Below are 26,861 nucleotides of genomic sequence, written 5' to 3'. Positions count from 1 at the left end.
CCACGGCCATCTTCTTGTCCTCCCCAGCCCCAGGCCAGCGTGGCCAGCCTGTGCCAACAGCTTCTCCTCCCCCTGCCCCCCCCTTTTCTATCCCGAATGGTACAGCCCAGCCCCGGCTCCGCTCTCCCTTTCCGAACCAGAATGACCGAAGATCGCGAAGGGGAGGGTGGAGGGGGGAAAGCGCCGTTCCCCCGTCACGTGACAGGGAGTGACCTCGCTCCTGGACCCCATGGGGGCTTCTGACCCGGAAGTTGTGCTTTGGACTTGCTGCGGCGCTGGGGGGATGGTGGGAGCGGGCTTGGGAACTGCAGGAGACGAACCTGCTGCCCCGCCAGGGGCTAGGGGTTGGGGGTCGCAGCCCCCACGGCCGCCCCAGCCCCCGTCCCGGGGCGTGGAGGCCGCGGCCGCGGCTGCCCTGGGGACCGGGGATAGTTCTGTGACTACCGAGGCCCTGTTCCTGGCGTTGGGAGCCGGCGTGACTGCGCTGAGCCACCCGCTCTTCTACGTGAAGCTGCTCATCCAGGTGCGCCCGGAGGACTGGGGGGCAGGAATCCGGGGGAATGGGGGAGGATTAAGGAGAGGAGAGGGAAGGCGAGGGGAGTCAGAGGAAGAGGGGAAACTTGAGGGCAGGGGAGAGAGATGAGAGAGAAGACTGGGGAGTCTTAAGGAGGGAAAGGTAAAGTTTGAGGGGAGCCCTTAGTGCAGGCAGATGGGGGGAGGTGAAGAAGGGGAGCAGAGGATTGAGGGTGACTGAAAGGGGAAGAGGAGGTACAGTAGCTAAGGGGGAGACTACTGAAGAATGGTGGGGAGAGGTATAGGAGTTTGGAGGTATGGGGAAGACCAGTGAGAGGTGAATTAGGGTTAAGATAGTAGATTAGAACTATGGGGGGGGGTGGAGGAGAGATCCAATTTGGGGGGAAAGAACCCATGAGAAAAAGAATGTGATGATGGAGGAGGAGGTTAGTGATGGATACTGGAGAGAGAAGCCATTGGAGGGAGATGCATGTGTAAGATTTGGAGAATAATGGAATGACACTGGGATTCTTGGGTGACAAGGTAGAAGGAGCTAGGAGCTGGAGAAATTCAGATCTGAGTCTTTAATTTTAGAGCCAGGAGGGATCTATTACAGCCCCCCTCACTTTAAGTTAAATTCTGTTATTTTCTGTTAGCAAGCATTTTGTTTTTTTACCACCTTCCTGACTTAAGAAAGACAAAACTCCTATAAACAAATAGACACAATCATGCAAAACCGGTTCCCATATTTGGCCATGCCCAAAAATTTCAGTCTCATTCTACACTTTAAGTCCAATCACCTCTTTTTCTGGAAGTGAGTAATATTCATTATGGAATCACTGGAATTATGGGCCTCCTCATTTTATAGCCTGGGAAGCCGAGATTCAGAGACGTTAGTGACCAGCCCAAGGTCACGCAACAGCAAATTATTCTTGAACTCCTGAGTCTCTGTAACTCCAGATATTCCATCAGTTGGCACATCTTGTGATTTCTACCCTCACAATATCTCTTAATTCCTATCCTTTCTCTCCACTCACACAGCTACCAACTTAGTTCAAGCCCTTTTATTTCTGGCCTGGGTTTTGTTTGTTGTTTTTTTAATCAGCCTCTTAATAAGTCTACTGCTTCAGGTGACCCCTCCAGTCTATCCTATATTTGGTAGCAAAAAAATTTTCTTTAAATACAGATCTAACTATGTGACTCAATCAATTTTGGTAGCTTCCTCTTATCTTCTAGGATAAAATATGAACACCTTAGTTTAGCTTTTAATGCCCTTCACAATCTGGCTACAACCTATCTTTCCAGCTTCATTGGAAAATTACTCCTCCGCCTTGGACTCTTCTGATCTAAACAAAGTGGCATTCCCTCTGTTTTTCACATTCTGTACTGTACGCCTCACAGAATCCCTCTCTTGAAGAGGCAGCTTAAACACCATTGTTGAGCCTTTTCTAATCATTCCAACTGCTAGTGCCCTTCCTTCCTAACTAATTACTAGTTACTACTAGTAGTATCTCACTACTTTTTATATATTTATATTTAACTTTATACTTATGCTGTATATGCTTTTATATGGCCTTGTCATATATTATACCATTGTTTGAATGTAGGTACTTTGCAAGTAGGGATTTTTTTTTTCATTCTTTGTGCTTATATCCCTAGTGCCTAAACCTAGTGCTTAGCACAGAGTTGGACCTTAACAAAAACTTGTTGATTGGTTAACTCCAAATCCAGAGTTCTTCATAACTGGGAACAGAACTAGGAACAATTAAGATTCAAGGATGTGTGGAATGGATGTTAGCAAAAATTTGAGGTGACAGTTTGGAAATATCATGGAATGAAGTACAAAGGTATAGGAGATGCGCACTAGAGGTGATTTAGATTTTAAGATGATGCTATTTGGGGAATTGAAATCAAATTTGCATGTGCAGTTACATGTGATCAGTGTAGGGGAATATTTAGGATGTGAATGGAAGGGTGGGGGAATAAATATTCCTGGATTACTGAGAACTGGAGAAGCTTGAATTTGAGGTCATTGGCTAGTGCAGTGAGACATTTAGGTTTGAGATTGAAGAATTGTGAAATGGATGTGACATCTAGGTATGAGTAAGATTTTGAGTTACTGAGATTTGGGGAGATTTAAAATGAGTGTGATGCTCGAGTTTAAATTTTGAGGTGACAGTTTTGGGGGAATTTCAAAATGAAAGAGAGCTCTGTGTTTGGGTATAATGGGGTACCTCAGTTTTTTGGTTTGTTTTTTTTTTTTTTAGCCCTTGTACTTTGGTGTATTGTCTCATAGGTGGAAGATTGGTAAGGGTGGGCAGTGGGGGTCAAGTGACTTGCCCAGGGTCACACAGCTGGGAAGTGGCTGAGGCCGGGTTTGAACCTAGGACCTCCTGTCTCTAGGCCTGACTCTCACTCCACTGAGCTACCCAGCTGCCCCCGGGTACCTCAGTTTTGAGGGTGAATAAAGTTGGGGTAGACAAATAGTGCCTGAGAATGGGAGTGATTTACATTTGGGAATGGTATATGTATGGAGGGTGGGGCACAAGCTAGATTTAACAACTTTGAAAGTAAATTTAGAATTGAACATGACATGGAAATTGGAATAATTGATATTTGGGGGTAATTAGAAATAAGTGTGTCAGAAGAGGAACTGGGGATTGGAGAGTAGTTGGTTGTCTTTACAAGTCCTACTAAGGAAATGAGGAGTCTTGCTTTACAATGGACACAAAAGGGAAAGATAGAGCCTAGGACTGGGCTACCTCGGAAAAGGACAAAGGGAAACTAAGGGGACAAAAAGGGTACTTTTTTTTGTACACCTGATTGAATTAGCTAGCTCCACCTAAACTGCTTTAAGGTTTATTGTTAATCTGAGGCATGTGACAAGGTCAAGTGTGAGGTCTTGATGCTACAAACTTGAAGTTCTCAAGATCTTAAGAAATTGGGGTTTCTAGATTCCAAGTTGACAACCAGCATGACTCAATTAAGAAGAGGCCTTTCAAAGCTCATATTATTAATTTTTCTTGACTGAGTAACTAGTCATCTAGTAACCCAGATCAGGAAAATGCTGTACCTGGATTTTAGTGAAACAAAGACAAAGGCTTATGCTATTTTGGGGGGAGAAGGCGTATAATGGAAAATTGTGGGCCACAAAGCTTGTTGGAATGAGGACTGGCTGAATAGCTAGACACAAAAACTCATAATTGATGGTTTTATAGTAGCTTGAAAGGTTTCCAATTAGAGTACCCCAAGTATTTGTGCTTTGGTTCTGTGCTATTTTACCTTTTAAATCAGTGACTTCAGTAAAGGCATGCTTAACAAATTTGCTGATGGCACAGAAGCTAGAATTGGTAGAACATTATGGTAGCTAGAATAAGTTGAAAATTAATAAGGAGAAGGGTAGCTAAGTTAGTGGGTAGAGCATTAAACCTAGAGATGGGAGGTCCTGGATTCAATTTTGACCTTAGGTACTTCCTAGCTCACTGAACCCCCATTACCTAGCCCTTGCCTTTCTGTTCTAGAATTGTCACAGAACAGAAGAAGGTAAGGGTTTTAAAAAAACAAAACAAAACCCCTAGCAGCTCTGTGGATTGAGAGTCAGGCCCAGAGACAGGTCTTGGCTTCAGGTACTTCCTAGCTTTAAACTGTGTTTTAAAAATCTGTACCCTGGCAACTTCATTTCCCAGCATTCTTTTCTTGCATCCCAGTGTTGCACCCTGATGTGGTTTTGTTTATAAATTTGCTGAAACCCATGCTGAAGGAACTTTCTGGGGGACTTTGGCTTTAGAATGGTAGGCTGCTGGGTCTCTGGCTCTTTGCTCTGCACACTCGGCTGAAGGAACCCCTTTTTGCTCTCATTTTGTGTTACTAAAATCCTATAAATTTAAATACTTGGAGTATTTATTCATTTTTAGTCTTACATTACCCTGGGCAAATCTCTTAACCCCAGTTGCCTTGCCCTTGTTCTTTTGTCCTAGAGTTATCCCAGGTACAGAAGGTAAGGTTTAAAAAAACCTTTTGGAATGGGCCATGTTGGGAGGTAGTATATTCCCCTTTGTTGGAAATCATCAAGTATAGGCTGAATATGTTGACTTTGTTAAAGAGGGAATTCTTATTGGGGTTAGACTAGATTACTTTGCAGGTGAAAGGTTATGATTTGGGAACTTGGATTTGAAGATGGCCCAGCTCATAGAGTATTAAAACTTGAAGGAATCTCCTTAGAAATCAAGTCCAACCCATCATTTTATGTAGGAAAAAGTAAGTTTAGAGAAGGAAGGTGATTTGTCCAAGGTCTCAGAGCTAGGATTTTAATCATGTAGGAGAAGACGTGAGTGGAATTTGTTTATGATTGATGGTAGGCATGACTGGAATTTAGGGGATGTTTGGGAATAGAAATACACTTATTGGGAATGAAGAAACTGGCATTTGGTGTATTTGTCTATTTGGTTTCTAGGGGGCTAACTGAGAGACTTAAGGATGATGACCATCTTGGATCTCAGTAGGGAAAATGATATTGGGGGGGGGGGGACTAGGCATATGGAAGGAATGAGGGAGAAGGGTACAGGGCAGAGGGACAGAGCAAAGAGATTTGTAGGGTCTTTGCCATGAGTAGAGCTTAGAAGGGGAAAGAGATACCAGGAGACAGTGACTGGGATAAAGATGGTTGAGCATAAACAATAGTCTGAGCTTGTTTTCTTTATCTGAAGGTTGGGCATGAACCACTGCCTCCCACTGTAGGGACCAATGTGCTGGGGAGGAAGGTCTTCTACTTGCCCAATTTCTTCACCTATGGTGAGTGTTCTCTACATCCATCATGGGAAAATGCTTGGGGAAAGAGGTATCAGATCTGAACTATACTCAACTGAGCTGGAAGAGAAGAAATCAAACTGCTGGCTGAATTGAGTGGGTCAGGCAAACAGTACAGTCATTCAGTTTGGCTTGAGCCAGGGGTGGAAAAGGGAATTTGGAGAATGTAACTAAAGACCAAGAAACTGATATTTTATAGTGCCTGGTCAGCCAAAGGTAGAAAATGCAGCTTTGAATCTAGCTCTTCATAGGAAGAATTCTATACACATACCAGTACTTGTCCCTGTTTGGTTTATGAGGATCAAACAGGTACAGAAGGGAGACACCTACAATTGGAAGCTTCTGAGTCCTCATTCTCCTATACATTGTTGACCACTAATGTTGTAATGAGCAAAAGATGAAATGACTAAGGAAACAAAGGTTTGATCATCTGAGCATATCAATTTGTTAAGCAATGCACAACAGTTTCCTAACAAATTTGAACCAAGTCTGGTCCTCAGTTTAGGGCTAGACCCCACATACAGGGAGAGACAGGATTCTATCCATTTAAAAGAATCAAATAAATCCATTTCATTAAAAGGAAGCAATATAACATTAGATAATCTGATTTCTAATTGGATGAAAGATTAGGGACTTTCCAAGTTGGAAGGAGGAAGGTGAACAGGTGGATTCCCTAAATTCAGGAAAAGAGATGCCCCACTTCTCCCCGAGTGTCTGAAAACAATCAAAGGGACATGAAAACAATAACTGATTGATCATTAAGGGGCCAGCTTTCACATCAAACATGAGTTGCTTGAGATGAACAATTATGAGAAAACTCCTTACATAAATGTTAGGATCCTTTGTTTCTTGTCAGCATAACCCTAAGTCCTTGGTTAAGGGTCTTTAAACAACAGGTACAGATGGTCCTTTTTCCCAGCTGTGCAAAGCTAAACAATGTAATAAAATTTTCTCCCTATAACCACAATTGAATAAAGTTTTCTCATAGGACAGAATTTGGACTAGGCCCATAATTGAATAGAAAGGGAAGTGAACTAGCTCCAGAACTGAGTCACAAGACAGAGTCAGTGTGATTCACTCAGTTCCACAATTAACCATCTGCTGTCCTAATCCCCTCAGTTTCTCTCAATACTAACTATGCTTCAGTGCTCATACTCAATTATCATAGAATCTTTTGAACTTCATTATAGAGAAGTTAGTGCCTTTTGCCTTAGAAGCAGTTCATCCCACCCTCTCAGAGATACACTCTATTGACTTGAGTTATGAAGAATGTGTTTTACACCCACTCAGTAGCATCTCCTTATTAGTGATTTCAGAACCTGATGGTGCAGAAAGTACACCGAACTATAAATAGACTACTAAATCTTAGACTAGCACTATGACCTCAAGCCAGTTCCTTAATATCTTTTGAGTCCAGTTTCCTCATCTTTAAAAGGAAAATATTTATATTACCCACCTCTTGGGTCACTAGGTAGCTTAAATGAAATGACATATATAATGCTTTGTTACTCTAAAACACTATCTACATAGACCAATTACAGACTAATGGGAGGTTAAAGTGACTCTTCAAGGTAACCTAAGGAGACCTTTTTGGTGGCAGTACTATTCACCTGTAAAATGGGTCTGATACCAAAAGCGATTCCTTCCTTCCTTCCTTCCTTCCTTCCTTCCTTCCTTCCTTCCTTCCTTCCTTCCTTCCTTCCTTCCTTCCTTCCCTCCTTCCTGCCTTCCTTCCTTTTCTACTCTGATGAAAATTCTCATTATTTTTCTCCTCATTCTTTCTTTCTGGTCAGTCATCTTTATTTCCCAGCATTCAAAGAATATCAGGAGATGTGGGTGCAACTTGTCCAAAAATGGTTCCTTTTCTCTAATTTCTTAGTCAAATTTAAATCCAGCCTGCCATCATCTGTTCTTTTCATGAAACTCTCTACCTTTCACCCTTTGGGTTAGTTTAGAATGGCTTTGGGGAAAGCTTCATTACAACAACCACCAAAAAAAAACCTTGGACCATCTGTCTCTTCTTGCCCTAGATCTCTTGACCTCCATCTGTCACCTCTTTTCATTTCATACATTAACTGCTAGGGAAATAAAACAGATCAATTTTCTCCCTACCCTTTCTCCCCTCACTATTGGGAGCAGAGACCAGAGCCTGGCAGAAATAGTATTCCTTTGGGGAAGTTACTTCATTGTTTTTATTTATTTAAAGGGGCCAGCCTGCCTACCCTTAAATGAAGATTGAAAGAGGATAAGAGACCTTTTTTAATTCAGACATTGCTGAGAAAATGTAAAATGACATCAGAGATATTGGAGAGGTCATCAATAGGAAAGAAATCAACATCTTAAAGCAGAAAATCTTGTGTTTTGATGGTTTTTCTCTATGTGTGATCACATGGGGGTCTGGGATAATTAAATTCTTTTTCATATTACTGTTAGCTATTGATAGCTCTGAAAAGAGACTAAGGAGTACCCTTTAAGACACCTTTGCCCATTTCCCCTGCCTCTCTTCCAGATGGAAACAGTGTCCTAAGGGGCTCTATATTTGACTTGAATAGGTATTAGGAGTAGAGATTTAAAATTTCTGTCATCATAGTTTTCATTTTAATGACAATCTAGGTCCTAGAGAGTTCTTTGGACAATCTGGAGAGTTCCTAGATAATAATGTAAAGAATAGTAAAAATAGTTCAGTCTCTTAAGTTTTACAAAGCACTTTCATTGTGGTAACCTTGTGAAGTAGAGAATGAGAGTGTTTTTATCTCTATTTTAAAATTGGAGAAATGAAAGCTTAAAATTAAAGCTTACCTTAAATGGAAACTGGTAAATGTCTGAACTGAGATTTAAATTCAGATTTCTAGCTCCAAGTCTAGCACTCTTTGTCCAACCTCCTGTGGTTCTAAATAACGGAAAGAATGCCTTGAGAAATGTTACAAGCAGCCACATTAAAATCATTACCAGGAACAATTCTTAAAATAATAGATAGAGGGGAAGCTAGGTGGAGACAGGAGGTCTTAAGTTCAAATCCGGCCTCAGATATTTCAAAGCTCTGTGACCCTGAGCAGCTCAACTAACCTCAATTGCTTAGCCCTTAGTGCTCTTCTGTCTTGGAACTGATACTTAATATTGATTCTAAGACAGAACGTAAGAGTTTTAGGAGGAAAAAATCATAATGTTAGAGATGGGGGGTGCTCTTAAAGATTGTGCATTTCATCCCCTTTGTATTAAAGGAAAAAACTGAGGCCTGGAGAAATTGAATGACTCAGCTTAGGTTGTAGCAGAGCTAGATTCAGCCTTTTGTATCTGTAGCATAGACACTCAAGTCACTGTTTATGGAAAACCAGTACTAGATGGCTTTGCATGAACTAACTACTGCCAATTTCAATAATAACTCTCTAACGCATAGGCGTGTACACAAACATAGCTTTGGTTTCTCTTGCATAATCCTAGTCCCAGTATATTTTGGTGCCTCCATTTCTTTACTCCATTCCCATATTCCCTTCTAACCCTCTTTTTCTCTCCTCCCCCCTGGACTCTTGTGCATCCAGCCTTTCCAAAGTCCCCTCATTACTATCTTCTGCCCCACCCCACTTTCCCCTTTCCCATTGAAGAAACTTCTAGGGGCCAGAAAGGTGCCAATAGGAGTTGGCTCCTGAGTATCCATTCGTGTTGGTTGTTAAACCAGAGGGTGATCAGACTCCTAACACAGCAGCTTATCAGATCAAGAAAGGCTATTAGCATGCTCTGAATTGGGCAAGAACATTGTCTAATATTTGCTTATTTGAAGAATTTGTCCTTTATGGGGTTAACGCCCTTTCTTCAGAGACCAGTGTAGAGAATGAGAAGCATCATCAGTTTTGGGCTTACTTGCCCCGTGCCAGTTTTGAGGTATCTTTGAGGAGCTCCAGCCATAATAGTCCAACAGATACTCCCTTGGATTTCTGCTCTTTTTTCCTTCAGATAATAAGCTGTCACCTCTGATCATGTGCCCTCATCCCAGCTCTTTGAGATGGGGAGAAATAAGGTTTCTTATCCCTTTTTTCATAGAAATTTTTCATAGAAAGGGAATTGGGTGGTTTCCCCAGGGTTACCCAGTGAGTTTTTATGATGGCTAGCTGTCTTTACTTTGCCAAAATGTATGTTCCTAAGGCATAGGTGTCAGACTTGAAGCTCCCTGGCTGAAGGCTGCTCCTGAACCAGATTAAAATATAATGGGATGAAGCTACATGGTTCAGTGGATTGAGAATCAGGTGTAAGGGATTGGAGGTCTGGGGTTCAAATTTGACCTCAGATACTTCCTAGCTGTGTGACCCTGGACAAGCCACTTAAACTCCATTGCCCAGCCCTTTCTGCTCTTCTGCCTTGGAACCGATACACAGTATTAATTCTAAGACAGAAGGTAAGAGTTTAAAAAAAAAGGTAATGGCAAAAAGCTTAACCAAAAAAAATGTGTTTAACAACAGAGATAATATTTAGTTTGTGGTTTTCTGAGTCAATATATGACCCATTAGAAACAGTTTTTATTTGTTTGATACCACTGTTCTGAGGAACACTTGGAGCTAGTAAAAATCTACTGCATTACAGGGTTTTTATTGCATTTTTGTTTTTTGTTGCTGGTTTTTTAGGCTCGTTGACATTTTTTGTTCTTTACACCTGTCATTCCTGGATATACAACTGACTGCCTCCCTAAATACCCTTGTCCTCCTGAAATACTCTCTTGTAACAAATGAAGAAGGTTAAACTTTAAACTTTAAGATTTAAATAATCTAGATTCAGATTACCTTCCATGGTTTATGGCTAGAAATAATTAGAACATTTATTAAGCATTTACTCTGTTCAGGATACTAGCACAAGAGATACAGATAAAAGCAAGCAGATAGTCCTCCTCCCACATGGAAGGTTTACAAAGCACTTCTACATGGGAAATAGGTAAATTGAGGACTATCCCCATTTTACAGATAAAGAATCTAAGATTCAGAGAAGAAGCATTGTTTTGAGTTAAGATTTGAACCCAGGTTTCTAGATTCTAAGCCCAGGGCTGTATCACAGCACTATAGCTTTATTTTTTTATTTTGTTTTATTTTTAAGGGGTAGGCAATGGGGATTAACTGACTTGCCCAGGGTCACACAGCTAGGAAGTGTTTGAGGCCAGATTTAAACCTAGGACCTCCTGTCTCTAGGCCTGGCTCTCAATCCACTGAGCTACCCAACTGTCCCCACAGCACTGTAATTTTAGCCATTTCCTGATGCTGTTTCCTCCTATCCTTATATCTTTTCCCCCTTTGTCTTAATTTCTAAATATCAAAAGTATCCACCTGAAACAAACATACTGGTCATTTTTACAGAGAGAGTCTCCAGGGGTAGCTAGGTGGCTTAGTGGATAGAGCACCAGGCCTAAAATCAGGAGAATGGGGATTCAGATATCTGACCTTACAGAGTATAAACAGAGAGGATCCAGTAAGAAGTGAGTGAATTAGGGCTGCAATTGGGGAGAGGTCTCTGTACTCAAACTTGGGGAGGACTCTCTGAAACTCGAGCCCACACTAGACTTATACTTCTTGTGGTCATGGCTATTTGTAAAGTTTGCAGGCTGGATGGGTGGGTGGGGCCGTGATTTATCTTTTTGGGATAATCCTAACCTCAGATGGTGACAGAGCTGGAGCCTACCAGGGATTTTGCAAACCATCTCAATTGCAGCAGGGTCTGATGGCCTGGTCAGGAGTGACAGGGCTAGGGGACCAGTGTGGGGGTAGAGCAATGAGTCTATAGATAATAGGGGGCTTGGGGATGCAAAGCCTTCAGAAGAAGGACCTCATTTGTAGGGGAAGGGAGTGGGGAGAGGGCACACATCTTTGGAAAATAAAAGGATTTGTATTAGACGCCAAAAAAAACCCCAAAATATCTGGCCTCATTCACCTCCTAGCTGTGTGACCCTGGGCAAAGTCACTTAAGCCCATTTGCCTACCCCTTGCCCTTCTGTCTTAGAGTTGTTACTAGGACAGAAAGTAAAGGTTAAAAAAGAAAAAAAAAAGTATCCAGTCTTTCCCTAAGTGGGTCAAATTGGGGTGGGAAAGTTCTACATTTTCTTCTTTCATTCTTGCAATGTATGTTCATAGCCACCAGATGTCTGTAGAGAACTGAGCATCTAGACACAGGGGAAATAGGTGCTAGACTGAAAGTAAGAGGATTTTTAGATTTTCAGTAGACTTTAGTGGTATTAAAATGACAGAAGATTTGATCCAGCAAAATAGTGATGATTTAGAAAGACCTTTCTGGAGCAACTAGACAACCAAAGAACCTACCTCTTCTATACTGATAGGTTTTTGAAAACAGGCCATTTGCTAGCATTCAGAGACTGGGCCCTCTCTCCTCTAAAGCCCTGATTGTAAGCCAATGCAGGAGCCAGTTAGATATCTCCCAGGCCACTTGGCAGGTCCCAGTTACTACCCAGAATGCCTTTTGAAAAAATTGAGTTTTCTTCTTAAGGTTTTGCATAGTAGAATGGGTTTCTTATTTACATTGTTGGAATTACCCAATTGAAACACTACAGTTGAAACTTGTAGTGATTTGCTTTAAAGTTGTCTAAGGAAAATGTTTAAACTTTTTTTAAAAATCTTACCTTCTGTCTTAGAATTAATACAGTATATTGGTTCTAGGGCAGAAGAGCAGTAAGGGCTAGGCATTGGGGGTTAAGTGACTTGCCCAGGGTCACACAGCTGGGAAGTATCTGAGGCCACATTTGAACCCAGGACTTCTTGCCTCTAGGCCTGGCTCTCCATCCACCAAGCCACCTAGCTGCCTCCGTGATGCCTTTTTTTAAGTAAGGAAAAGGGCCCAGAAATAATAATTCATATGTAGTGCTTTTTTGTACTTACAAATATACATTTTATCTCAACAGTCCTGTGAGGTACACAGTGCAACTATTATCCTCATTTTACAGATGAGTCTCAGAGAGGGAATGTGACTTGCTTAGGGCCATCTACCTAGCAGTTGTCAGAGGCAAAACATGGACCTCAAGTCTTTCTGACACTAGAAACAGTGCTCTTTCTACTATACTAAAAGAAAAGCTGATTTTAAAAAAGTTGGTGCCTAGTCTCTTTTAAATCATATTTGAAGTACACATGACTGTTAGACCAAGGGGATAGTAATTTGATCAAATTTAAGTTGTGGTGGCTAGAGATGGAAATTAATTGTCAAATGGGATGGGAATGAAATCTATCTTCTCTGCTTTTGTGTAGCCAGACACATTGTGCAAGTGGATGGAAAGAGGGGACTGTTCCGAGGCCTGAGTCCAAGGCTTATGTCTAGTGCTCTCTCCACTCTGTCCCGGGGCAGCGTGAAAAAGGTGAGATCATGTCCACATATCTTGGCACACAGCTAATCTGTGTGGGCCTGGATTGATAACTTCATTTTAGAAACAGAATGTGCCCTGCTCTATTCTAAAGTGTTGTACTCTGTTCTGTACATTTGGTTAAAACCATTTGACCATCACTTCCTGATTTTGGAAGACTTTGTCCTGGTACAGATTCTTTTCTCCAGTTATAGACCCTTCTGAAAAAAATTATAATTTGTTTCTTCATTTCTCTCAGTTGAGTAACTGAGACACAGAGTGACCATTCCCTAGAATAATAGATTTAGAAGTAGTAGAGATGTTGGAGGCCTTCTCTCCCAACCCTCTTATTGTGTAAATAAGGAAGGCAGAGCCTAAAAAGGTTCAATAACTTGCCTAAAAGATCTCACCTAAGGGGCAGGTGGGTGACTCAGTGGTCTGAGAGCCAGGCCTAGAGACGGGAGGTCCTGGGTTCAAATTTGATCTCAGATACTTCCTAGCTGTATGACCCTGGGCAAGTCACTTAACCCCCATTGCCTAGCCCTTACCGTTCTTCTGCCTTGGAACCAATATACAGTTTTGATTTTAAGATGGAAGGTAAGGGCTTAAACAAAAATAAAAGGTCTTGCCTATATTTAGTAAATTACAAAGCCTGAATTTGAACCTACTGATTCCAGATGCAGCAATTTTTCCATTACACTGTCCTGCCTGCTTAGATCAGTGTAGGACATAATTCATAATATTTGGGTTTTTCCTAGTCCACCACAAACAATTACTATAGACCCATGAAAGCAAAGTGAGCATTTTGTTTGTCCTGATAACTTTAAGAGTAGGCCACTTCTGAGAGAGTCACCTTAAACTCATCTGATGGGTACTGTAGAAGAAAAATTGAGCAAGGGGTAGAGTCTGCTGAAGAGCTCCCCAGGGCCTTTTTCATCTGGGCTACTTTTCTATGACTATCTAACAGTTACACTTAGGCGCAATGCCGGCTTACATTTAGGAGATCCTTTCCTCCTTTTTCATTCTGTATCTCAGGCCTTCCCTTTGGAGGAGATAGAACATGTGTCCAACAAGGATGATATGAAGACATCACTGAGGAAAGTAGTGAAAGAGGTAAGTATTTGTACTTCATTTGGAGAGGCAGGTAGGTGGCTTAATGGATAGAAATCTCGGCTCAGAAATAGGAGGTCCTGGGTTCAAATATGACCTCAGACACTTTCTAGTTGTGTGACCTTGGGCAAATCACTCTATTGTCTAACCTTTACTTCTCTTTTGCCTTACACGGTATTGATTCTAAGACAAAAGGTAAAGATTTAAAAAAAAAATAAATTGGGCCAGGGGAGAGTTGGCACTCACAGCTTTGAGCTGGAGTTAATCATCATCTGGTGGGAGTTTAGGGGGGGCGGGGCAGGGGTGTGGAGAAGAGAAGGAAGGGTGAGTAGTAGTGAACAGTGGTCACTCCCATGTCCTGCCTGAGTAAAATATTAGCTTGAGGCTGTCCAGAAGGGATGAGAAAAAACTTATTTGGTGGCTTCTCAATTTATCTTGGTTTATTGGTGGTTTGTTTTTTGTGAGGTTTTTTTGGTAGACAAATGGGTTTAAGTGACTTGCCCAGGGTCACACAGCTAGCAAGTGTTTGAGGCTGGATTTGAACTCATAAAGATGAGACTTCCTGAGTCCAGACCCAGTGTTCTATCTATGGTGCCACTTTGCTGCTGCTCTCCCTCAGTTTTTTTTCGAGAGCTAGAGATCTTTTTAACTAGTGACGTTATAAAATTATATTTATCTACACATATAATGTTCTACTCCACTGTGTGTGTGCATTGGATACATTCCCTGTATGTTGGAAACTGAGCATCTAAGAATGTCCGTTCAGGGATGGATTTAATGAGTCAGAAACATTAGTAATGAACTAAAGAGCTGGGATATATTATGGAAAGGTGAAAGAAAAGCAAACTGATGAGCTCCAAATATTACTTGAATAAGATGAGATAGAGTAATTTAAGGTCTTGTCTTTCAGTTAGAGAAGGTTTCCTGGGGATGGTAAGATTTCATAGGAAGTGCCAGGGGTCATAAGTGGTATAAGCTTTCATGATTTAGGAGAGCACTTACAGGAAGAAGTAGGCTGAATGGAACAGGAATTGAGCAAATGTCCATTGGAGAAGTTGGAGATGAAGAAGGAAATGAGGGTAGCTCAGTGGATAGAGACAAGCCTGGAAACAAAAGGTCCTGAGTTCAAATGTGACCTCATATTTCCTAACTATGTGACCTAGGGCAAGTCACTTAACCCCAATTGCCTAGCCCTTATTGCTCTTCTGCCTTAGAACTGATACTTAATATTGATTCTAAGACCCGAAGGTAAAGAGGGGTGTGTGTGTGCGCGTGTGTGTTTAAAGAAAAAGAAACATTTAGATGTTTACCTCCCTTTAGCAAATGGTTCAGAATACCAGGAATGGTGAAGTTAATGAAGTTACAAGGAGAGAACAAAAGCCAATCAGGACCTAGCTCAGATCCTTCCTTCTCCTGAGTCTGAAGCCTTTCCCAGTTACTCCAGCTCAAAGTGCTGTCTCCATCTTCTAAACTATAGGACTTACTGTCTCAGAGACCACACTGTTCATTTAAAAATCTCCCACAGGATATTATTGGGGATGTAGACACTAAACAATAACTCTAGCCCAACTATCAATAATATGGAATTAGGTCTTGTAAAACCCAGTGGAATTGTGCATTGGTTAAGGGGGGTTGAGGGGCTTGGGGGAGAGGAAAAGAACATGAAATATGTAACTATGGGAAAATATTCAAAATGAAAAAAAAAGAATCATACAAATAAAAAAATAAAATAAAAATCTCACACAATGCCTAGCACAGTTTAGATGCTGAATATTTGTTTGTTGATTTAAGTGATAAGTAAATGATTCTGAGACTCACCTCTTTTCTTTTAATTTTTGAATTCTCTCAGCTGAGAATTCTTTCTCAAACCAGTGTTGCAAATCCCAGCATCCTGGATTGCAGAAATCTGGGGTGTTACAGAGTAAGGGTTCATCTTATAAGGTATCTTTCTGATCTGGTCTGTCACACTGTGAACTGTTAGATCTTGGTTATTTTCTACATAAAGGCTAAATAGAGTTCCAAGATTTGCTCCTAACTCCCTACTTTTTTCCCCAGACTTCCCATGAAATGGTGATGCAGTGTGTGTCCAGGGTGCTCTCTCATCCCCTACATGGTGAGTTTGGGGGAAAGTACAGTTAAAATCAAATCTAGGGGGCAGCTAAGTGGCTTAGTGGATTGAGAGCCAGGCTTAGAGATGGGAGGTCCTGGGTTCAAATCTAGCCTCAGACACTTCCTAGCTATGTGACCCTGGGCAAGTCACTTAACTCCCATTGCTAGTCCTTACCTCACTTCTGCCTTGGAACCAATATACAGTTTTGATTCTAAGATGGAAGGTAAGGGTTTAAAAAAAAAAAAAGAAAATCTAAAATTGTTCCCATTTGGTCCAAGTCCTACAAATAAGTAGGAATCACAAGTAAGGACTCTCCTTTGGTCTGTCAACTAGAGGTAGTGGAAGATTCAAAAGCTTATGTTCCCAGGTGATTAATTAGCTGAAACTTCCTGGTGTGTAAAGCCCTTGACACTGCATTGTTAGAACAAAAAGCAAAGCATCTATCATAGGGTAATTATAATTTTTCGTGCTCAGAGAGAATAAAGTGTCCAAGAATCTATCTCTGTTATTTCTGTTTTTCGGATCATATGATTTAGAGGTGTAGAGGGACCTTAGATATCAACTAATCCAACCTCCTCCTTTCAGAGGACAAATTTGAGTCCTAGTGAGATGAAGGAATTTACCCATCTCACACAATAAGTAAAATGAGGGTATGAATTTGAGTCCTCTTGTTAGTCTGATTGGAATGAACACACTGACAAAAGAATTTGGATGGGGGTGAGGGGGGCCACACAGCATGTGACATGACAACAATAACACATGGGATATTCCAGGCAAAGGAAAAGCGTAAACTAAAGTACATAAATGGGAAAACTGGAGTATGTTCAGAACTGAAAAAAGACCAGTCTGAGGAGAGAATGGGTTTTGTGTGAAGAGACATTTCCTCACATAAGTCCATTCCCTTTCAGAAGTCATCATAATATTATTATTTTTTCTTCTTGACAATAAATTCTCTTAATGCAACCATCAGCATGTCATTAATAAATTACTACTGGAGAAAGAGAAATGCCAAGTAACGAAAACATAAAAACTCCCTTAGCATTTTAACACATCTCTAACTCCTTTCTTTATCTCCTCTCTCTTGTCAATTTTTTCTATAGTATAAGCTAAAAAATGTTTGATTTCCCAGTCTGTCCAATACTTTCTCCAGTGGCTTATGATAACCAGTTGGTTGTCACCCTTTGATCACCCTTTGATATTGTTTAAATTCTACTTTTAAGGCAGGATTGAGGTTATTCCTGTGTATCTTTTTTGCCTGATTCGTACTAGATTGAACTAGAAAAGCTTCTGAGAGCCCCCCCCAGATAGTCTATCCCAACTCACAGAGATCTTGGCCTGTGATGTAAGGAGTTTCACCTTTATTATTATTTTTTAATATAAAATATTAATATAATATAAAAATTACTGAGTGAGTTTCACCTGTGATGTAAGGAGAGATCACCTACTCTGCTCCCAAATGAGTTGCCCAGTGCTACACAGGGATAAGTAAGTAGCAAAGCTAGGATTTGAATTAGAATCTTCTGTTCGTCTGATCTGACAAACTAACACACTGACTGACATCAGAGTTTAAGCCTGTAGAGACTGAAATGGAAAGGATCAAGGATGACATGCCTTGCAAAAGAACAGCACAAGTGGAAGTTTGCAGAGGTGGGAAGGCATGTGCCATGTTCAGAAAAAGCAGTAACTACAAGTCCAGTTTAATTAGAAGATAGGGTGTGTGTTGGGAATTCCCACATAGGAAACACAGAACTGAGAGTGAGAAGTAGTCTTTGAGATCCACTAAAACCATCATATCATTTTTTAGAGAAGGAAACTAAGACCCAGAGAAAGGACTTTACCAAATTATCCAGCTAGCAAGTGCAGGTACAGGCTTCAAATCCACATTGTCTGCTCCTGGTCTTGATACTGTATCACAGATATCTTCTCCATTCTTCCTTCTGTGTGATGCATACCAGTTTTCAAATTAGGTACCCTGAGTCCAAAGACATTGGTGAGTATGGGCATTGGTATACCTGACTACTTGTATTTAGTTCTGTTTTCCTCCTTTAGTCATCTCGATGCGCTGTATGGTCCAGTTCGTGGGGCGGGAGGTCAAATACAGGTGGGTGATTCTGAGTATCCTTTGATGCAAACTTTTGTTTGCTGTTTAGCTCTTCAGTGGGAATGTCTAGGTCTAGCTTCTTTACCATCTCACCTAAGGTCTCCCAAGATCTCCATCCATTGCCCAGATAAGCTAGTCTGTAAGAACTCAGCCTGCTTCTTGTTCCAACCTGAAAGCTATACTGCTCTTGTAACCTAGAGCTTTTCTAGTCATATGAGAACTCAGGTGTCTATAGGCTGCTCATGTACTTATCTGGGGCTTTTCCAATCTCCCAGTCAGGGCTGCTTGAAGTTTAGACCTGGGGATATAGCCTTTCCAGGACTGTTAAGATCTGGAGAGGATAAGTAGCCTTCTTACATCTTTGGATCCTAATATTCTGTTCTAGTATGAGGTCCATTTGGTCTGTAATTCCCTGAGCTCAAGAGCGAACCCAACTTCCCAAGATAGCATAAGATCCAGTGTGACCCTATGGTCAATCTTGGCTATATCCCCTCAAGTTCACTCATACTTTTTCCCAGCTGTCTTAAAGTTTTCTGGCAACACTTAGTAACTTGGCTTCCCTGTCAGCCTATAGTATCATGATTACTGTGTTCTCTGGGTTCATTTGTTCATTCATTAATTTATTCAGTAGACATTTACTGAATATATACTATGGTCAGGGCACTATGATATGAGACATAGTTCCTGCCCTCTTTGTTTAGTAGTGATTATGCATCCCCTGTTCTTCTCTGAAACTCTGCATGTACAAAAGAGACTGGCTCTGGAGAAACTCTTTATACTGATGCAGAAAACTTCTCCAGGACTCTTTGTCCTCAATACTTACCTTTTTCCCTAAATCATACATGCTGGACTCGGGCTGCTTTTTTCAGGACAGCATGATGTTTAAGCATGCCATGACATGGTCTTGGGCTAGCCACCAGGAACCTGGACCCAGTGTCCTTGACCAATAAGGGGAAGTGATGGGAGAGGCCAGGAAGAAATGATCTGGCCAATATTTTCAACATACCTTGTCAAATTCCTGTTTGGAAAGGGTAGGGAGGCCTGCTGGATGGGAGGGTATCCTGTAGAGGAAAGAAGGGGAGGTACACCTAATGGCACAGTGTTTCAAGGGATTTGACTCCCGCTGTCTTTCTCTTTCCTAGGTTGCCCAGTCCCAGCTAGGCTTTGAATATGCTCCACTCAGGTCAGGACAGTTGATAGTTTATAGCTTTAGGTCTCAGAAGTTGCTGTTGTGTCTCCTTTGCCTTTTATGCCTGTGATGCTGTCACAGCCACCACCCTGCTCCATGTCAGAAACAAGCCTGTTGTGAAGGCTGGGCGTCAGAAGCCCAAGTCCTCTCCTCCCTGCTGTGGTCTGCTGCTCTTCCTAGAGACCACAGCTGCTTCTCCCACTTAGAAGGACCTGCTTGTGCTTTGAGGCCTTAGAGGCAGCAGGAGGCTTGGCCAACCTCTAGCCTCTCTCCACAGTCTTCCAGACCAAGATTTTGTGTGTACTTTCCCACTGCTATTGCCCAACTCTCATTGTGTGGTTTCTGAGTCTCCTGGGAAGGTCCTTTCCATGCAAATAGGATAATAGGATTTAGCAATTCCCTTCATTTTAACCCCTTCATTTTACAAATAAAACCAGTGAGGTTAAATGGCTTTCCCAAAGTCACAGAGGTATATAATAATAATAATAAAAATAAAACAGTTGGGATTCAAAGCCTGGACCTCTGACTTCAGAGCCAGTGCCCTTCCTACTCTATCCCCCAATTGGCCTTTGTCCCTTCCAGTGCCACTGTTTGACCCTGCTGTCTCCTCCACTGAAAGTTTGTTTAGCTATAGAAAAACACTAAGATAAAGTAGAGGGGGCAGAGGCCCATTTCCTAGTGGCTGCCAGAGCTGGGAGAAAAGTCTTTGAAATTCAGGCCCCACAAACTTGTGGCAATGACCTTTTTCCCCATTTCCTGAGCGATTTTCATCATACCCTGCCCCTAGTTACTTTGAACATTGAGAGTTTTCCCAAATAAAGAAGCTAAGTCTGTATTGTTCTCTCCTTGGAGGGCTTACTGGTAACTGAGAATAGTCCTCTGCCCACCTCACAAATGGGTCAATGGCTGTGGGCATGTGGTGTCGCAAACAAGAGGGTACATGTCTCTCTCTTATGTATAATTTTGTCTTCCCTGCAGTGGTGTATTGAGCTCCATTGGGAAGATTTTCAAAGAAGAAGGACTGCTGGGCTTCTTTGTGTACGTGAGTTTAATTCTCCCTTTCCCTTCTGTCTTATTGATTGACCTTTGAGGCCATGGACAGTTGAACTTCAACTAAAATGGGGCTTTCGGGACTTTGTGTCCCAACCTGAGCTCTAGCATTAATCCTTTCCCCAAAAGCAGATGATCAGAATTAGAAGTGTCCCCTTTATTTCATAGATGGGTTTCAGAAGGGGCCAAGTGATTGATCCATGATCACCCTGATGGAGCCTGGGCTGTGCCTCAGAACCTGGGTTCTCTTCTTCCATCCCGGGGCTATTTGTGATATACTCTGTGTCCTTTGTCTCCACATCTGCACAAGTGCTTCATTTGGTTATTTCATCTTGGAAATATCATTGTGTTATTGAATGCTTAGATGCCATAAATTCTGAATAGGGCCCCAAAGCAGGATTGGGCTTTATTTCATAACATGCAAGGAGGTCAGCAGTGGGTGTGTCCAGGCTACCAGGTATAAGGGCTACCTAAAGCCCTCTGGATTTTTCCTATACCTGTATTTGGTGTGCTGCTTATTTTGTAACACTTCATGCAAATGCCTCTCTAGTATCTGTCACGCCTTAAGAGTCCCGTGCCTGGGGGCCAGGTACAGATAGGTTTCCCACACAGAAATTGTTTGCTCCGTGAGTTCATCTAGAAGAGCATTAGTTAAAATTCAACCCTCCTTGTGGGGCGTTTTTGAGATTTGTACGATATGAAGGGTGGAACATCCTGGAGGAGGGGGTGGAGAGAGGTTTGTGGAATGTGTTTTATGTGATTCAAAAAAACATACATTTCATATGACATAAATATTTTGGTTAAATTGCCAATAAGAGACTTCTCGTTCAGGTCAGTACAGTCTTAGGAATGTGAAAAATCTCAATTTTGAGAAAATCACATCCTGAGTGATTTAAAGGAAACTGATGATGTGTGCTAATTTGTAACCTTGGGACAGGAATGAGCATTCTTCTACAAATAGGAAAACAGTGGACATAGCAGATATAGTATGTGGCTTGGCCCCTTGTTCCTGTTCCCAAGTACTTTATGGAGCAGGGCCTTATTTCCTCTGAAGCCTGATATATTGAAGCTCCAGAAAAGGCTTTTCCCTTACCTTTCACTGAAGATCATAAAATGAGAGTCTCTAGAATTGGAAGGGACCTTGGAGATCTAGACCAACCCCTTTGTTTTAAAGATAAGGAAACTGAGTCCCAGAGAGGGTTTCCCCTCAAAAGTAACCTTTAGCTTGCTTGCCCAAAGTCACACAGCTAATCAGAAAATCCAGAGCTTTTGTTCTCTTTCACTGCATCCCGCTGCTGGAACCCAGGTATTCTCTCACCTTTCCTGCCCCCTGGGACTTACTTGTCATATACTTATTAACATGCTTCCACATTCCATGTTGGGGCTCCCAACTTGAACCAAGAATGTAACTGTTTTTGTACTTTGTTTTCAGAGGCTTGATCCCTCACCTCCTGGGAGATGTGGTCTTCTTATGGGGCTGTAACCTTTTGGCTCACTTCATTAATGTCTACCTGGTGGATGACAGTGTGAGTCACTCTGCTGGGGTTTGAGGGATGGCTGGAATTCAGGTTCCCATAGAAGTAGCACAAGGACTCATCTATCTTCATGTATAAAGAAAACATTTCAGAAATAGAGACCTATCTCTTATTGGATCAAAGATTTCAGACAGAGCTTCCATGAGTCTGGGTTTTATAAATAAATGTAAGGCTTGGGAGAAGCTTTTTAGCTTAAGCCAAGAATATATACTTTGTTTGCTTTTTCATTTAGGTTTCTCTTAACTTCTTGAAAACAAATCCTGAAACATCTATTTTTACAAAAAGGATGAACTCTTCTGCATCTAGGCTGCCATTAGAGAATACCTTGTCTTAAGAAAGAAGCCTGGTTCAGAGGGCCTTTTAAGATAACTTCCCAGCTCTGAGATTTAATGATTCTGTGATTGTTATAGTTTTTTAAAAGTTTTCCATGATTAATTCAAAGGCTAATGTTTATAAAGAGCATGTAGACTTCTTGTCCTTTCCTTAAATTGATGTGATTTTCCATGTCTAAATGTCTTTCAGAAAAATCTGTTTAGAACTTGGCATGCCTAATGTTGTTTGACAGATTGCCACACTTATCTTGGCCCTTTATTCCTTTACCCTGCCTCCATAAGTCCTAGCAGGTTTAACCTAATATCCATTTAAGAATTTTATTATGCCAAATTTATTCAGCACTTCTCTCTTTATACCTTACCTTGGTCCTAACATAAGATAAAGAAAACCAATTAAAAAACAAACAAACCTTTACCTTCTGTCTTAGTATCAATTCTAAGGCAGAGGAGTGGTAAGGGCTAGGCAAAACTGGTTAAGTGACTTGCCCAACGTCACACAGCTAGGAAGTGTTTGAGGCCAGGTTTGAATCTAGGACCTCTCAACTGCAGGGCTGGCTCTCTATCCACTGAGTCACCTAGCTGCCCAAAGGAGGCCAATTTTTAAGGCCATGGGAAGGAGTCTGCTGAAAAAGGAAATTTGACACTTATGGGGTATTAATGAGGACTAGCTAGAACTGCTTCTGGGGAATTTCCTGAAAGGGAGGAGTGCCACAGTTTAAGTGGGACATGGTCAGGACAGATAGACACCAAAGACCTCTAGTAAATCTGACTTTCTCCTCTTTTCTTTCCCTTCAGTTCAGCCAAGCACTGGCAGTTCGGAGTTACACCAAGTTTGTAATGGGGGTATGTATGCAGCCAGTTGTTGTCCAGAATATTGTTGGCCTCAGGTAGGGCTTGGCATCCCATTCTTTATGGGGATTGGGATGTGGTGGATGGTGAGACTTGGAGTTGTCAGTACAGTTTATATCAGTATCGGCTTCTCTGGGTTTCAGATTGCAGTCAGCATGCTGACCTACCCTTTCCTCTTGGTTGGTGACCTCATGGCTGTGAACAACTGTGGGTATGTGTGTGTGAAGGGTTCTGATTCACATTTCCTTGGATCTGGGTTTTGAGAGCCAACTTGGGAGATCCTGGTAGAGAGAACTTGGGAAGTTCTCCTTCTCTGACTTCTAAAAACCCTTATGTTTCATCTTAGAATCAACACTGTATACTTGCTGCAAGACAGAAGAGCAGCAGGGCTAGGCAGTGGGGGTTAAGGGACTTGTCCAGGGTCCCCCAGCCAGGAAGTGTCCGAGGCCAGATTTAAACCAGGACCTCCCATCTCTGAGATTGATTCTCAGTCTACTGAATTACCTAGCTTCCCCCTCCTTTTCTGACTTTCTATGCTAAAAGGCCACATCCATCCCTGTCACCTTGTTAAAGCCAGCTCTGATGGCTTTCCTACTTTGTCCCTTCCCACCCTCACCGAAGATAAGGATCCTGCCTAACTGATCCCCACCCAGGCTAGGAAGCTGGTGGAAATATTCTTGGATCACTAATACCCTGTTTGATTGACTTGTTGAGATTCATGACATATAGAACTCCTCTCTCAAGTCCTCCTCATTGATTTATCCTTTATTCAGACCATGCCAATCCTCCTCCTTTTACCTTCTGTTGGTTCTAATCTTACTGTTCTTTGATCTTACTCCTGGGCAGGTTGCTGGCAGGCCTTCCTCCCTATTCCCCTGTGTTCAAGTCCTGGATTCACTGTTGGAGATATCTGAGCATGCAGGTAAATGGAGGTGGTTGGAGAGAATGACCTCCCTGGTTCTCTCTTATTATTTTTATTTATTTATTTATTTATTTTAGACCTTGCCTTCCATCTTAGAATCAATGCTGTGTATTGATTGGTTCCAAGGTAGAAGAGTGGGAAGGACTAGGCAATGGAAATATGGAGGTTAAGTGACTTGCCCAGGGTCACACAGTTAGGAAGTATCTTAGACCAGATTTGAACCCAAGACAACCCCCCCCCAGGAGGAAGGGGGGGCTGGCTCCCAATCCACTGAGCCACCCAGCTGCCCTCTTTTTATTTTTATTGATTTATTTTTAAATCCTTACTTTCTGTCTTAGTAATAGCTCTAAAATAGCAAAAGTTAGTAGGTAAACAAGATTAAGTGACTTTCCAAGGGTTTCATAGTTAAGAGTTGTCTGAAGCCAGATTTGAACTAGGTTCTCTCGACTCTGGGCCCAGTGCTCTATCTGCTGTGCTACCTAGCTGTACCAGTTCTCTTTTTAAATGTTTTATTGATATCTTTTGTTATTACCAAGTTCTTAAAGTTAAAGACTTCAATCTAGAAAAACTAACTTGTTTGTGAAATGAGTTTAATTCAGTGTTTTAGAAATGGATACCCAAAGAAAATAATAATAATAATAATAATAATAATAATTAATAATGATTAATAATAATAATAGGCAATTAAAAAAACCAAGGCCTATACGTTTGTAAATGATAGAAATAAGGTGAACCTGATGGATTATTGGGGGAAATGATAGATAATAAGGGCTCAGGTTTTTTTTTTGTTTTTTTTTTTAATAGTATTTTATTGATATCTTTGAGTTTCATAGTGTTCCACACTTATGGATCCCTGTGTCCACAAAGGAATTGTGTGAAAAAGATATCTACTACCCATCCCCCCCCCCACCTCCCTTCTCTTTTGTTGGGAACCTCATCCTTCCCTAGGCCTCTCTAGGTCCTAGATGAACTATTTAATTAGGGGCTGTTTTGATTCTAAGGCTTATCTGGTGCCATTACTTGTGTTAAGGAAAGAAATATCTTCCAGGCCCCTTTTCTGTAATAAGGGCTCATTCTTAATATTTCATGGTAATCTCAAATAGTCCATTCATGTTGTCGTTCAGTCATCCTGTAGTGCCTGTCTCACCATATCTTATTGATCTGGATTAAGCCTTCATCTAATTTATTTGGACATTCTTTTGTTTTTATGTCCTCTGCCTCGTCTACCTACTTACAGGCTAGAGACTTCTTGTCCCTGTGTGGCCTAATACATTGCTGAGCCTACAAGACTAGGATCTGTTCTTGGATCTGTTCTGACTCTGGTCCTGGAATAGTGCTTTACGATAAAAGAGGAGCAGTGCTAATAACTTGGGGATCAGTCAGTAAGTCTATCCTAAGGGTAGGTTATTTCAGGGAAAGACTGCAACGGCAGTTCTACAGGCAAATCAGGAGGATACTAATTTTCTCTGGTGATGCTGGTCATTTCTGAAACAAATTCCCTTGAACATGGTTCCAAATCACCAGACTATTGAGACCAAAAAAGATTCTTTTCCTTTTGGGATCCTTGTCTCAGGAGCCTGTTACAAAGCCTTGTGGCACTATGTTAACATCATCAAATAAGATTTAAAAAAAATTTTTTTTAAGATAAACAAGGCTTAAGTGACTTGCCCAGTCACACAATTGGTACATGTCCAAGGCCAGATTTGAACTCAACTCTTCCTAACTCTGGGCCCAGTCCTCTATCTACTGCACCACCTAGCTGCTTCAACATAAAATTCTTTAAAAATACATAAGTTGATAACTGCATACTCCCTGGGTTCTGAATGTCCTTTACCAGATCCATATAGGATTTGGCTAAGGAGAAAGTGCTATATGGTGGAAAAAACCCTGGACCTGGGCTCAGGACCTTGAGGAAATCACTTCTTTCTGTGCCTTAGGTTTTCCTATCTCATGATAAGGTTGGACTGGATGGTGTTGGAGGTTCCTCCTAGCATTAAAACTCTGGTCCTTTGATAGGTTGTGTCTGTTCTGTTTTTTAAATCCCGGGCCCAAAGCTGAAGCTGGGATTCACTTGAGAGAGAAAGGAAGGCTTCATCCCACTATTCTTTCTTTGCAGGGTCAGCTTTTCCGGGGATCCAGTCTGCTTTTCCGACGAATCTCAACAGCATCGAGCTTCTCCATTGATTAAATCAGAATAATTTGACTACAATAATAAGCACGCCATCTCCGCCCAGCCCTAAGTGAGGGCCTAATCATTGGCTTACCTTGTAAGATAATTATGTAACACAGGGGGGTCGGGATGTTTGCCTTTCTGGTGGTTATTAGTTATCCCTCAGTTGTGTAGACAAGAGGGGGTGTCAGGGAAGGGAGAATGGGCTTTTGGTTCATTCTAAAAAAGGCCTTACTTCTGTCCTGATTCTGAATTAAGAAGAGCTAAGACTGCTTGGCAGAGTGGGACAAGAGCCATTGGGAGTGGTTTCTGGGAAACAACCCAGAGGCATTGCAAAAGAAGTAAAAAGTATTATTAGGAAGGGCACAGAGGCTCACTCCATCACACCAGAGCCACGGTGGCAGCCGAGTCCCCCTGTTGGCCAAAAATCAGGCAGAGAATAGATGAGCAAAACTCTACTCTGCTTGGTTTTGCAAACATCATAAATAATAATAATGATAGCAATAGTTTGCATTTATATAGCCTTTAAAAATTTATGGGACATTTTCCCATTTTAAAAGTCTTCTATCACTTAGCTCTGTTGATTAATAAAGCTTGTGTCATGGGTTCTGGTTACCAGAACACTTTACATATGTTATTTTGTTTGACTCAATAGCCCTAAGGTGGGCAGTTTTTTATTCTGATTTTCATAGTCAAGAAACTGAGGCTCAGCAAAGTTGTCTTGTCTAAGATCACATGCTAGAAAGTGACAGATCTGAGACTTGAACCCAAAAGTTCTCTTGGGTGAGGGCTCTTTCCATTCTATGTTCAGGCTTTCCTAATGTGGTCACAGTAAATGTTTTTGAAAAAGAAA

At 41.5% G+C, this 26,861-nt stretch overlaps 1 protein-coding gene across 1 annotated transcript; it reads left to right on the top strand.

Annotated features, from left to right (window-relative positions):
• Window positions 1-214: 214 nt before the first annotated feature.
• On the top strand, window positions 215-26,861 carry MTCH1 (mitochondrial carrier 1). Its single transcript, XM_044674351.1, has 12 exons — window positions 215-523; window positions 5,220-5,304; window positions 12,549-12,655; window positions 13,676-13,753; window positions 15,806-15,863; window positions 17,910-17,961; window positions 20,129-20,188; window positions 21,633-21,726; window positions 22,863-22,910; window positions 23,060-23,127; window positions 23,763-23,838; window positions 25,955-26,861. Exons 1-12 carry the CDS (start codon window positions 230-232, stop codon window positions 26,024-26,026), a joined length of 1,092 nt encoding a protein of 363 aa, XP_044530286.1. The 5' UTR covers window positions 215-229; the 3' UTR covers window positions 26,027-26,861.

Source organism: Gracilinanus agilis, chromosome 4, assembly GCF_016433145.1.
Source record: "Gracilinanus agilis isolate LMUSP501 chromosome 4, AgileGrace, whole genome shotgun sequence".
In the NCBI taxonomy this organism is placed as follows: domain Eukaryota; kingdom Metazoa; phylum Chordata; class Mammalia; order Didelphimorphia; family Didelphidae; genus Gracilinanus; species Gracilinanus agilis.
Note: the sequence above shows the minus strand (reverse complement) of the source record. Positions and strands in the feature narration are given on the sequence as shown.

What these genes read in the sequence shown, in the direction of transcription:
- MTCH1 (XM_044674351.1), top strand. Translation starts at nt 230, where the DNA reads ATGGGGGCTTCTGACCCGGAAGTTGTGCTTTGGACTTGCTGCGGCGCT. An exon ending in TGAGGAAAGTAGTGAAAGAG is followed by an intron (nt 13,754 to 15,805) that starts GTAAGTATTTGT and finishes TTTTTTCCCCAG; the next exon opens with ACTTCCCATGAAATGGTGAT. An exon ending in TCTACCTGGTGGATGACAGT is followed by an intron (nt 21,727 to 22,862) that starts GTGAGTCACTCT and finishes CTTTCCCTTCAG; the next exon opens with TTCAGCCAAGCACTGGCAGT.